The 12,754-nt window shown below is 33.5% G+C and overlaps 2 protein-coding genes across 6 annotated transcripts; both read left to right on the top strand.

Annotated features, from left to right (window-relative positions):
* The first annotated feature begins 721 nt into the window (after positions 1-721).
* LOC107617622 (cyclase-like protein 2) lies at positions 722-3,441 on the top strand. Of its 2 annotated transcripts, none has more exons than XM_016319431.3 (7): positions 722-1,242; positions 1,362-1,406; positions 1,680-1,752; positions 2,115-2,212; positions 2,346-2,416; positions 2,726-2,905; positions 3,046-3,441. In XM_016319431.3, the coding sequence occupies exons 1-6, from the start codon at positions 813-815 to the stop codon at positions 2,849-2,851; spliced, it is 843 nt and encodes a 280-aa protein (XP_016174917.1). In that variant the 5' UTR covers positions 722-812; the 3' UTR covers positions 2,852-2,905; positions 3,046-3,441. The 2 variants fall into 2 exon arrangements, with proteins under 2 accessions (XP_016174917.1, XP_088355874.1); XM_088499748.1 differs by having other exon boundaries at positions 2,346-2,521; positions 2,583-2,905.
* Positions 3,442-3,517: 76 nt separating this feature from the next.
* Positions 3,518-6,361, top strand: LOC107617623 (cyclase-like protein 2). 4 transcript variants are annotated; one of them, XM_088499749.1, is made up of 7 exons: positions 3,518-4,210; positions 4,285-4,329; positions 4,421-4,493; positions 4,903-5,000; positions 5,569-5,639; positions 5,756-5,801; positions 5,954-6,361. In XM_088499749.1, exons 1-7 carry the CDS (start codon positions 3,883-3,885, stop codon positions 6,064-6,066), a joined length of 774 nt encoding a protein of 257 aa, XP_088355875.1. In that variant the 5' UTR covers positions 3,518-3,882; the 3' UTR covers positions 6,067-6,361. The 4 variants fall into 4 exon arrangements, with proteins under 4 accessions (XP_088355875.1, XP_016174919.1, XP_088355876.1 ...); XM_016319433.3 differs by having other exon boundaries at positions 5,941-6,361; XM_088499750.1 differs by lacking the exon at positions 5,954-6,361 and having other exon boundaries at positions 5,756-5,945.
* Positions 6,362-12,754: the final 6,393 nt, after the last annotated feature.

Genomic DNA, 12,754 nt, shown 5'->3' with positions numbered 1-12,754 from the left:
AGTCCTCATCACTACCAATCGTGAAACAATCATACTTCACGGTATCCTGCAGAACCGTGATTGGAATGCGATAGAAAAACTTCTTAACCCGCTTCGCACCTTCCAGACCAAGTTTCATCAGCACAGATCTAACAAGGTCATCATAGCTCGTCGTTGGACTCACGACAATACAGAGAGAATCCTTATCTGTGAACTTCACACCGGAACGAGTTTTCCTCTTAATGGATCCTCTGTGGTGAACCAAAACAACAAAACTCTCCTCACTAGCCATCTTACACCCTCTAATGAGAGCAACTCACGTTTACAACTATATATATACTGCTCTGTCTACCACTAAATCGAACCAGCCTTCATCGAATTAGGGATTGTGTAATTCGAACCAGCCTGATTCGAATTACTTGATGCAGTTTCTCTCTCTATAATTCGAACCAGCCTGGTTCGAATTACTAGCGTTGCTAAATCGAACCAACCTTGTTCGATTTACTTAAACCAGCTTCTCTCTCTGTAATTCGAACTGCTTTGGTTCGAATTATTCATGAATGCAGTTCGAATCATTGTGGTTCGAATTATATTAATATATGGTTTGGCTCATTACTGAAACGATTTTGATTTTGACTTATTTACGTAATTTCGGCCTGACATTGGCTTATTATGGTTTTTTTGCCCTAAAAATTTTGTAAAATTCATTAACTAATTTAAAATCGTAATAGTATTTTAAGAGTCAAAATTGTAACTCTGACGGATAGTGTTGAGTGTTAAGTGCGGCAGAACAGTGGGGAGAGAGGAATCAGCCCATCGAAGGAAGAAGCAGCATGGACTCTGTTTTGCTACTTGCGTTTCTGTGCGCAGCACTTTCTCTATGGTACATCGCAGCTGCTGCACCTTCACATGCAGCGGCAGACTTCACCGCTTATCCTACCATCCCCGGCACCGAAGACGTCTCAGTCGCTGGAGCCAACTCCATCCTCATCCCTCCGCGCCGAGAAGTCTACGACGACGGCAGAATCTTCGACATCAGCCACAGGTACGTGCCGGATATGCCGGTTTGGGATTCCAAGGACGGCCTCGGCAACGACTTCCTCTGGCTTCTCAAGAGCATCAAGAACGGTTCCCTCGCTAACAACTCCGCCATGAAGCTCGGCGTTCACACCGGCACTCACGTCGACGCTCCTGGCCACTTCTACGATAATTACTTCGACGCTGGCTTCGATGTCGATACTCTTGATTTACAGGTCCTCAATGGTAACCTCTCCTTTTTCATCGATTTCAATTCTATATACTCTGCAAATTCCGGAAATGGATTTGAAATTGCCACTGAAAGAAGAAATCACAAATCAATAAGCTGATTGTTCTGTTTGTAGGTCTCGCTCTGTTGGTTGATGTTCCTAGGGATCAAAACCTTACCGGTATGTATAAACTGATGGAGTTTTTTGAAAGTTTCTCTGATTCTGCTATTTTACTGTCCATTAAGCAATTTTCATTCATGTGAGATGCTGAATCTCGCAACACAGGAAATTGTGATTTGTTAAAATTCGTCTTAGAAGTTCGGGAGATGCTTTCTCATATGCTATGCAAACCGTTTTCCTGCCATGTTTTGTTTTGATTTTCTGCTATAGAAATGCAAACTTGTCTTCCCTAACATTTGTTGTATTATATATTGCATATTAATCCTTTTCCAGCTGAAGTTATGAAGTCTTTAGATATCCCCAAAGGTGTTCGCCGTGTGCTATTCAGAACCTTAAATACTGACAGGCAAGTTGTAGAAGTTGCTATGTAGTCACTGCTGTAGGAGCATGTTCTATTTTGGCTGTATACCATAAGCATTGAATCATCGTTCTTGCATATATAATTTTTGTTTTGTCTTGAAAATTATTCTACCAATATAATGCTTCAATCCAAACAGTCATGTGCGTCGTTCATAAGTGTAAATAGCAAAATATTGTTCTGAGAACAGTAAAAAATATGAGTCTTAATTTCTCATGACTTTGAACATGACAACAACTGTGTTTTTTCCTTACGAGGAAGAAATTGTGTTCATTTACACACCATTATTGGTTTCACGTTTTCAGTTGTTATAATATGGCTGTGAGCTAAATTTTTGTTTGTAATGTCAGGCGGCTCATGTTTAAGAAGGAATTTGACACCAGTTATGTGGGATTCAAGGAAGATGGAGCAAAATGGCTTGTGGAGAACACTGACATCAAACTTGTAGGTGAGGGTTAAATTACTTTTGAAGATTTAGATTGCTTCTTCCCAAAAGCATTTCCTTTAATCCTTATCCCTTTTTTGGCCTCAATGACTGATAGTCACTTCACTAATTCTCTTATCTATTATGCACATGGTAGGGATTGATTATTTGTCAGTTGCTGCTTATGATCACTCAGCTCCATCTCATCTTGTTTTCCTGGAAAGCAGGGTAAGAAGTTGTGTCTAGCCTCACTGCTAATAAGCTAACTTTATTATTATGGGTCAAAACAAAAAGTGAAGAAAAGCTACAAATAAGATCTTGTTGGCCAAATTTGTCTGACCACAGGATAATTCATAAGCTTCTTATTAATTTCCTTTTGTCATTATCCAATAAGTTGCTATCATGCTGTTTTTAGTTTCACGGTTACAGAGAATGCAGGGAGCTTAATTAATGAGTTGTATTTTTCGTTAAAGCAAATGTGTTTGTGATCAGTATTAGAGAAGCAATGTATTAACAAAGTTGAAATAAATGGCACAGGAAATCATTCTTGTGGAAGGGCTAAAGCTTGATGATGTCCCAGCAGGAATTTATTCCCTACGATGCTTGCCACTTAGGTTGGCTGGCTCTGAGGCATCACCGATCCGTTGCATTCTGATCAGATGATCTGTTCCATCCGAGTTTGCTTGTGTCCTACAAACCTTGTTTTCCATTATTAGGGTATGATCATATCTTATCTATACAAATTCCTGTTCTGCCTGGGGAGTGTGGCATATTATCTATACATTGTTGATTGATATTCTTATCCTTCCTTATCAAGACACCCTTATCCTTATTAAAGTCAAATGCTGATGATGCAGGAGGGAGAAAATGCAGCAGGAAACAAACGGCGTTGGTGGCCACATGGAACATTTTCATGCAACTATGTTGATAGTAATAGGTTGAATAGCCATAATCCTTTTGTTTTTAATTGCGTGTTCGGCTTGGAGTGCTAAATAATAAATATCGCTAGTCTAGTGTCTGGGGTACATAGTATCTGGAACTTTTTTTTCTTTAAGAGCAGTGTATGTAGAAGTCAATTATCGCGATTAGTCGGGAAAAGAAAACAAAAGAAAGAAAATTGCCCAGGCAAGTCATCATCATAACGTGTCATGCGTATACATTCTCAATAATTATACGAACTTCTCTCTTTGTAAAACAATGACATGTATTTATCTTTTGAGCGAAGAATAATATGCCCCCATCTCCCGGAAAAAGGAATCTGAAACATAATGAAAAAACAGTATTCATAATGAAAACAGTATCTCTGCCTGAAACTTTATCTTATTTCTGAGATAATGTTTTCTCTCGTGCCGCCCATTTTGTATATACATTTTCACGGTTCATGATTTGTCATTTGTTTTGATTTCTTATCTTTATTATTTTTATAAATATATATTAAAAGAATATCATTATTCTATAATTCTGCCTAATTTTTTTTTAAACAATAATTATTCTTTGGTAAATTACCAAATCCTTCACCATCAGTGAGACGGATTATGGAAGGAAAAAGAGATATTTTCTAACAAGCGGTCTCCCTAAGACTGATATTGACGACTGAATTATTCTTGTTTTTTTATTACTAAAAAAATAAAAAAAAAATTAAGACACTAATTAGATCTGTCTAGAGTGAATAGCAGCTTGGCAACTAACAAAGAATGAAGTCTCCATTGGCGTGGCTTGTTGTATGGTGCACCTTGTCCCTCGTAGGTGGTCGGCGAGAGGTGTACGATGATGATATGCGGTTGCGAATAGTGGACATCAGCCACAGGTATCAGGCTGACATGCCGGAGTGGGAATCAGAGGGCGGCATCGGGCAGTTCCTATGGCAGGTTAGTAGCATGAAGAACGGTTCCATGGCCAACGCTTCCCTTATGAAGCTCCCTACTCACACCGGCACCCATGTGGATGCCCCCGGCCACTTCTACGACCACTACTTCTATGCTTCCTTCGATGTTGACTCCCTCGATCTTCATGTCCTCAATGGTTAATTCCTCACAACCCTCCCTTCTTCACCTCTTTCATTTTCTGTTAATTCTTCTATGCTGATTTGTTTATAGGTCCTGCTCTGTTGATCGATGTTCCAAGACATAGCAATATTACTGGTATGGTATATCTTTAACTGTTACTTACTACTTCATGTGTTTCTGACACTTCTGTGGATTAAATGAAGCTATGTCTCTTTCTGTGTTGCAGCTCAAGTTATGAAATCGTTGAATATTCCAAGGGGTGTCAATCGTGTGCTCTTTCGAACACTCAATACCGACAGGTAACTGCTCTTAACACAACATTAAGACATTTCACTATTTCAGTACTGCTAATACTTGAATTTTTTATGAATCTGTTGAAACAGGGGAACACTATAAGCAAAATATGTATTTATTCCCATTAATGCTGTTCTTAGAGACTTTGATAGCATTTATTTGTTGGTGGAAACTTACATGCAGTTAGTTATCTTCATGTGAAATTTATATTTGAGAACCATTAGAAGATTTGACAAGTTTAATTAAATCATTATCTAACCATTTTCAATTATCAACTACATATGAAAAGGACAATTGCATATGAGTCTTTACCTTATTTGTTTCTTAATTCTTATATATTGGTATTTTGATCTCCAAGTCTAATCTATAATGTTAATCTTCTTTCACAATCTTTGGATTTCATTGCATTATTAGGCGGCTCATGTATCAGAAGGAATGTGACTTAAGCTATGTAGGATTTACAGTGGATGGTGCTCAATGGCTAGTGGACAACACTGACATCAAACTTGTAGGTAAGCCGCAAATTGCTTCTCTGCCCCTTAAATTGATTCTTTGACTGTGATTGCTTCATAGGTATTTTGTACATGTCGTGCAACATAATGAGACTATAAGAAACTAATCATTTAGTCAAGTTGCTCTTGTAATGAGTTGAATAAAAGAAAAATTCTTTTTTCTTAGTTAAGATAGGGCAGCATAATCTTATTTAGTAATGTGAATGCCACGAAGTTGATCTGGCATCATTATATTATGATTATGATGCCATTTATACACTATTTACTCCTAACTGGAAGTGTACTATTACAAAAGAGTCATCCTAAAATTTAACGGATAACTAGAATTTCCGCAGGTTCATTTGTTGTTGAATGTTGACATTCATTTAAGATAATTATAGGGAAGTGTATCATTTCTGGCCATTACTCTGAATCTCTTGACCTCCTTATACGAGTTCCCCGGTGTGATCCGGATCACCATGTTCAACTATTTTAGTACTTTATTATTTATATGTATCTTAATCATGATCTTAAGTAAATGCTATATCTTATGTTGCCTACTGACGGGCTTTTCTGTGATAAAATTTAGGAGTTGATTACTTATCAGTTGCTGCTTATGATCACTTGGTTGGATCTCACCTAGTTTTCCTAAAAGACAGGGTAAGATTAAAAAAGTTATCTTTTGTGGTTAATGATTTTGATGTTATGCATATCACTACATGTTAGTTAATTGTTAGCTACCTCTTTCATTCACATCTTGTGGGTCAAATATACAGACACGGAAATCTCATTTTGTCCACTTGTCAAACGGAGCTCTTGAAGGTTGTTAAGACCAAGTAACCTTTGTTGTTGATGTTGCCTTTTCTGTATTCTCATTATGAACAATGCTATGATGCACCAAAGTTTTAGGAAATGAAATCATCATGAGCATGACATGAACTAACAACTCCAAATACTTTAGGAAATCATTCCAGTGGAAGCCTTGAAGCTTGATGATATCCCAGCAGGATTATATACAGTCCATTGCTTACCTCCTAGGTTGTCTGGTGCTGAGGGATCACCAATACGCTGCATTTTGATCGAATAATAACAGTGTAAGTGCAGGTTTGATTGATGCAGAAGGCTTGGATCGGATGGGTATCATTATAGTGTTGTTTGATGTATTCACCAGTCTTAATAGCATTACATTGAATCTGGGTTTCTTTTGCATGCTAAGTTAGAATCACATGTATAGTAGTATCCTTGGGGAGCAAGATAGCATAGCAAGTTAGCAACATTGGACTTCAAGTTTGTTGCCATACCCTCTCGACGAATTCAATCATCACACTGTATAAATAAGAGACACACAAATAATTATATCTCTAATATATCTTTTTATAAAAGAGCCTTCTTTTTATATTTGCATGAAATTTGCCTGGACTCATTTTCTTTTTAAGAGTCAACAAAGATGAATCTCCAGATCTTTTAATCTTAAAAGTTCTAATATTATATGATAAAATGAATTATTCTAAAATTTTAAGTTAATAAAAAATATATATAAATAATTATCTCTCTAAAATAGTAATAAAAAGAAAAAAGTATAGTAAAAACTAGAGTCTGCAAACAAAATACACCTATAGTAGGTTTTGGTCTCAATTGGAAGTTGATAATGGGTGTTTTGATTGTGTTTTTTACTATTAGTAGCAGCTAGCAAAGGGAAGTGTGCAGTAGGTTGACCATGGTCCATATCATGAATATAATGCAGGTAGTGTGCCTGAAATCATAGAACGAGCTTTGCTATATGTAATGGGTGCATGCATGCCCCTTTTAAGTACTGTGTTCTGATCTTTCAGAGGCCCCAAATGCATGGATCTTGTTACAATGTGAAATTCATAAAGTCAATCTCTTCATCCCCACTAATGTCAGGCCTTGTAAACTGTGTCCTGTATATAAAGCATGGTAACACTAACACAGTAATATAAGTAATGGTATCAACTAAGCAACACCAACAAACTATATCATCAGTAAACTAACAAGTTAAAAAGACCAAACATTGCACACAACGCAATCTAGAATAATAATGTTCTAGATACCACTTCTGTGACATGTGACGACGTAACACTCGTCATTTGAATATATTACGTAATCTTAGTCTCAACATGGAAGAATTTAAAATGTACTAATAATTATGGGATGATAATCTACTTCTACTATTCTTTCCGTACAGAAAGAAATCTTGTGAATATCACTATACATTTACTATATTGCCCCTTCTTCTTAGTAATTAATTTTGCTAGATAGCAAATTTGATAAGATGATAAGTATGTCGGTCTCATTCTTATTGTTGTAAGAGTTAAGTGAAGTGAGGCATAGATAATAATTGAAGGTTGAAATGCACGTGAAGATAGAGGTAGCTGTGTATATATATGAAGGACGAATGTTAAATTCTCATATAACAACATTGAAGAATGAACACACACACTGTTACTCTCTACCTACTGCTCAGGATTAGATTTGTCTGTTCCTATCTTGATGCATTCATCATTAACCGTTCCCTTCAATTCCTTTCATCGAAACCTTCACATTCCAACCATTTAATTATCTTAGCTTCGAGAATTCTACTGACCCACCTGCATGCAAAGCAGCTAAAATTGTACCATTTAAGACACTCACGGGTTCTATCTTTCTGTGATGATGAAATCAACTCTGCCATGTGGATGCCTCTAACTGCACACTCTAATCTCATCTCAATTTCTTGGACCATATCTCAATTCTTATATCATTATCTTGTATAAATTCTAGTAATTCTGCGTATAAACCAAGTTGGTTGAATACCACTCGTTCAATTAATCAAATATTCAGAATTTAAATTTAGTTTTGTGTATACAACAATTGATTGTTATTATTAATTTTTTAGTTATCCATGGTATTTCCTAATCTGTGACAGATCTAAATTCTATTTAAAGATCTGTAGCTGGCCAAAGAATTATTGCATGCATAAAACGAGATTCGAACCTCTCACATTTACTAAGTGGAGGAGTGAGTTGACTATTTGACTAATTTAAATTGATTAATTGTCAAATTGAAATAAAGTTAGCACTAAGGAGAACGTACAGCAGAGACATTATAATTTGTAACATTACAGACGCAAAGTAATATCATTATTTGCTTAATCATTTCATCCATCCGTACGGTTTCATTTATTATGTGACTATAATTTTGGCACGAATAGAAAGAAAGTTGAAACGCTTTTTTTTTTAATTTATTTTTTTTGTACGAGATACTTGCATTGTTGATGACTGTAGAATTTTGACTTTTTCATGAACCCTACACCAAGACACGCATGTCTTTTGTTTTTGTGTATTTGTTGGTGTCCTCATCATACCTTGTCTGTTTTATTTATACCTACAGTGATGTTATGTACTACGTAGTAGATTGCCACCACTTCAAGTATGCGTTTTCCAATAGATAAGGTCTTTAATTTTGCTCTCTTTACCATTTATGATTTACAACTCACTCCTCCATAGTCACCGTTTTTTACTACCTTACTCTATGTGCCCTTCTTTAATTAATAAGCCTTAAAACAAAAGTTTAATTTTTATGAAAAATGCTATTTGTACACTAAAATTAACCACTAAAATCAGCTAACAATGTATTTGTGTATAAATACATGTGTGGTTTAATTTATTTTTAATGTGTATTTATATTCTAACATGTATTTTATACTAATGGTTGATTTTGGTGGTTGATTTTAGTATACACGTAGCATAATCCAATTTTTATTTCCGCACAATGTAAAGAGTTTTATATAATTATTCAATTAGATTAATATATTTAAATAATTTTTTAAACAATATATCTAAAAATCATTTATTTTTAAGTAAAAATTCATGTACAATTATTTTTATTTAAAGTTGATAATTGAGAATTATTAAATTATAATTTAATCAAATTTATCAAATTATCTAACAATTTTCAAATATCAATTTTACTTAAAAACAACTGTACCTGAGTTTTTACTTTATTTTTAAGGTTGTAACAATACATGAATGGTTGCATTGTCTCACGTTAATAAATACAGGCATGTATATATTAATATATAAGAAGCAAACCAACTAACTTTAATTTATTTTAATATGACCATCATCATGTTGCAAATTTGCATACTTCAATCTAATAAATTTCACCACGTTTTCTCTATTTATCCATTCAATTAACACATTGAACTTATTTTTTGGTAAAAATTAGGTATAGTAAACTTCACGTGAAGTTGATAATTGAGAACCGTTAAATAATTTAACTGATTTAACTACATTTTTATCTAACAGTTTTCAATTATCAACTTTACTGCACCTGAATTTAAACTAACCCTTCTTTTTATCAATATTTAGAGAAGTTATAGCCGAAATTGACTTAAAAGGAGGTAATATATGAGAAGGGTTGCATGGGGGGTTAGTTACTTATTGGGGTCACTATTGCCTGTGAAAAGATACCCAAATCTTTGTCTGATAAGTCGGACATACTCGGTTGCAGCAATCACTGCCAAGTATCACAGATTTGAGACACAAGCTAAGCCATGTCATATGGCCTCTTTGGATGGCCATGGCCCCCTCATCATAACATCTAAAACTTCACATGTCCTTTTCTTCTGACTTTCTAAAGCAACTACATATTGATCCCTAAAATGGGATGCTCCCTTCCTTAACAATTAACCAATTTCCCTAAAAAAAAAAAAAGAAAAAGGAAATGATACATATCATGTTAAGTACTTCAAGTTTATTGCTTCACATTTTTCTTTGTGTGTGTAATATTTTAAAATTTGAGACTTGCAATTGGAAAAGAATTTTTTTTATTAATATAATTAGAATTTATTTTTTATACAAAATCAAAATAAACAATTTTAAACAAATATTTAATCGTGTATTACTACATCAGTAAAAATAATTATTTTTTAGATTCACAATTTTAAAAAATTATATAAACGCATGAATCTAATTAGATGTTGTATAAAATTGTCATACTCGTCGTATCAAAATTAAACTCTTTAATAAATATAAATAATTAAGCTTATTTGATGACCTAGATTAATTAAAACCCTAAAAGAGGATATTTGTGGTTTAGGCTAATGAAATTGAAAAAAGAGAGGGAAAATGATTTAGCAAGACACACACACTTGTGTGTTTGCATTGGACCACTTAGACATATTACTGTTTGTGCCCTTTTGTTTTGGGTATTTAATGTTACTTGTCCCCATCTCCCTTATAAACGTTTTATTTTCTATATAAGACATCAAATGAATATGGTGGGGTAACCCTATTGAGGCGCCAAGATTATTATTTGTTGAGATGAGTCTACTCTAACCCCATTGAGTAAATTAAATCAACATTTGGCTTTCAAAGAAAAAAATATTTCCATTTTTTTTAAGAATGGTTGAAAAAAGTTATGGTGAAATTCAATTTTTAGATAATATTTTAGAATATATCTTTTTATATTTAATGCATTCTATCATACAATAATTTTGAAACAATTATTGTATCAATTTTTTCTTTCATAGTATCATAAATCAAATCTTTTAGTGGTTAAAATGAAGATTTACTCACTACTTGTCTACTTATATTATTACTATGAGCTTCCAAACAAGTTAATAGCTCAATGTCTTATTCTCTGGACATGGTTCATTTTTATCTACTTAGTATAGTAGGTGATAAAAACCAAAATTGTCATAAAACAACGTGTGCTATTATTGCCTCAGTTCATTTAGGTAGCGTTTGGTGGAGAGACAGAGACGAAAAGATTGAGACTGAGAAACAGAGGTTAAGAGACAGAGATTGAAATAGAAATTGAAACAAGAATAAAATTCTAATTTAATTTGTACAAAGGGTAAAATTGGAATTAATTAATTGAAATGAAGGTATTTTAGATATAAAATGTTATTAAAGTTTCAGTCTCCATCTCTAAAAATTTTAATCTCCTATGTCCCCACTTTTTGGAGGTTTTCTGAAATACTGAAATTTTGGAGACAGAGACATAAATTTTAGTACCAGTTTCTAAATCAACAAATATGATACTGAGTCTCAGTTTCCCAGTCTCTGTCTCAGTACCTCGAAACAAATGCTACCTTAATGTTTGCTTTTAAATAAAGTCTCTTATTTATTAGTGTTATTTATTAGTGTTAGATTAGTCTAGCTAGCAATGCAACCCAGGTTGATCAGTTTCTAAGTATAGTTTAGATGAATTAATCATGGTTATGAAATTTTCAAGATTGTTAGAACAGTGATTGGTAATTACTTTACCAGAACTTGAATTGTACCTTTCAGGTCTTCATCATAAATCTAATTATTCCAACAATATTCTCAAATGTTACATATAGTAGGCCCATGTAGATATAGTTAATTAATTAAAATTCATTATGGTTAGAAATGTTTGTAGTTTGGACCACAATGCGATCTGATCTGAATTTAAGATAAAACATAATACCGATGCTGATGATAATAATTGTCTTGTAGGCATTTATATACGTGTGTCTTATTGAATTAATTGATTATTCACACATCTTGATGAGTATATGTATATATAAGATAGCCAAATTATAATAATGTTTCTAGTGTTGAAGATTTTTGTCTCTGCTTGAGAGATGTGGTGGCCAGTTAAAATTTGATGGATCATAAACTAACATTGGATGCCAATTGCTGATGGTGGTAGCAAGAAACATTAACTGTGTAACAAATTGTGATAATAATTTGGTCACGCATCAGGTGTGGAAATGCAAGTTGACAGAGGTTTTTGGGGGGCCATTATTCATGCATCAACATTCAACTGCGCTGTGCATTGAAATAGAATAACTTTGGTTTTTTTGGGGACCATATTGTATATGGAACTTGTTGGATAGTTACTTTCCTTTAGAGTTTGAGATATTCACAAATCAACACGTTGGCCTCAGGACTTAGATGCCTCTAAATTTGTCTCTGCATCTCTGCTATACTTCCACCTTTAAATCAACTTGAAAAGCTAAGATCATCTCTAGTGTCCAAGGATAAAACAAATGAGTTTTTCTTGCTTTCTACTGATAATATTGTAACCCTCTGTTAATTTGCTTTTTGGTTGTCCACGGTGTTTCCTAACTCGTCATGCCAAAGACTAATTTACCGTTGATTGGAGCTTCATTTAAGGGTTTGTTGCTGGCCAATGGATTACTGCATACATAAGGCGAAATTCGAACCTTCGAACACTTACTTTAGAGGACGAGTGAGCTAACTACTCAACCAACCCAAGTTAATTATTCGAGACAAATCAGTAATCTCCAAAGAATTCTAAAGAATTCATCAATTCATTAATTTTTCTATACTTAATACAATGACTCATTAAGTCATTATTGCTCCTATTTATATTTCTAACAAATTCTAATGTGCTAATTAACCAACTAATTAAGCGACTCAATATTAGTTGTGTCGTAACACTTTTTTATTTATTAAATAAAATTTAATTTATTAAATATTTTATATTTAAACGATTTTATATGTGTATTCAATCACATAACATTATATTAATAAAAATAATTATTTTTTACATTATTTATATGAATAGTCATTCAAAAAAATAATTATGATCGTACAAGTGTGTAAAATATTTTATATTATTTATACATCAAAAATAATCTCTATTAAATATGTGTAAAGGTATTGAAAATGGAATTAACTATGGTGACAAATTGCTTATAACTTAACTAGGTCATTTTAGGTTTAAGTTTTAAAAATAACAGGAAATAAATATTTGGATTATATATAATGAAGTGTATT

Source organism: Arachis ipaensis, chromosome B9 (assembly GCF_059453495.1).
Source record: "Arachis ipaensis isolate K30076 ecotype BB chromosome B9, ASM5945349v1, whole genome shotgun sequence".
Classification (NCBI taxonomy): domain Eukaryota; kingdom Viridiplantae; phylum Streptophyta; class Magnoliopsida; order Fabales; family Fabaceae; genus Arachis; species Arachis ipaensis.
Note: the sequence above shows the minus strand (reverse complement) of the source record. Positions and strands in the feature narration are given on the sequence as shown.

Excerpts from the sequence above, each read along its gene's own strand:
- LOC107617622 (XM_016319431.3), top strand. The coding sequence starts at position 813 with ATGGACTCTGTTTTGCTACTTGCGTTTCTGTGCGCAGCACTTTCTCTA. Across the intron at positions 1,243-1,361 it reads TGATTTACAGGTCCTCAATG|GTCTCGCTCTGTTGGTTGAT; the intron begins GTAACCTCTCCT and ends TTCTGTTTGTAG. Across the intron at positions 2,213-2,345 it reads CACTGACATCAAACTTGTAG|GGATTGATTATTTGTCAGTT; the intron begins GTGAGGGTTAAA and ends TGCACATGGTAG.
- LOC107617623 (XM_088499749.1), top strand. The coding sequence starts at position 3,883 with ATGAAGTCTCCATTGGCGTGGCTTGTTGTATGGTGCACCTTGTCCCTC. Across the intron at positions 5,001-5,568 it reads CACTGACATCAAACTTGTAG|GAGTTGATTACTTATCAGTT; the intron begins GTAAGCCGCAAA and ends GATAAAATTTAG. Across the intron at positions 5,802-5,953 it reads GTCAAACGGAGCTCTTGAAG|TGGAAGCCTTGAAGCTTGAT; the intron begins GTTGTTAAGACC and ends AAATCATTCCAG.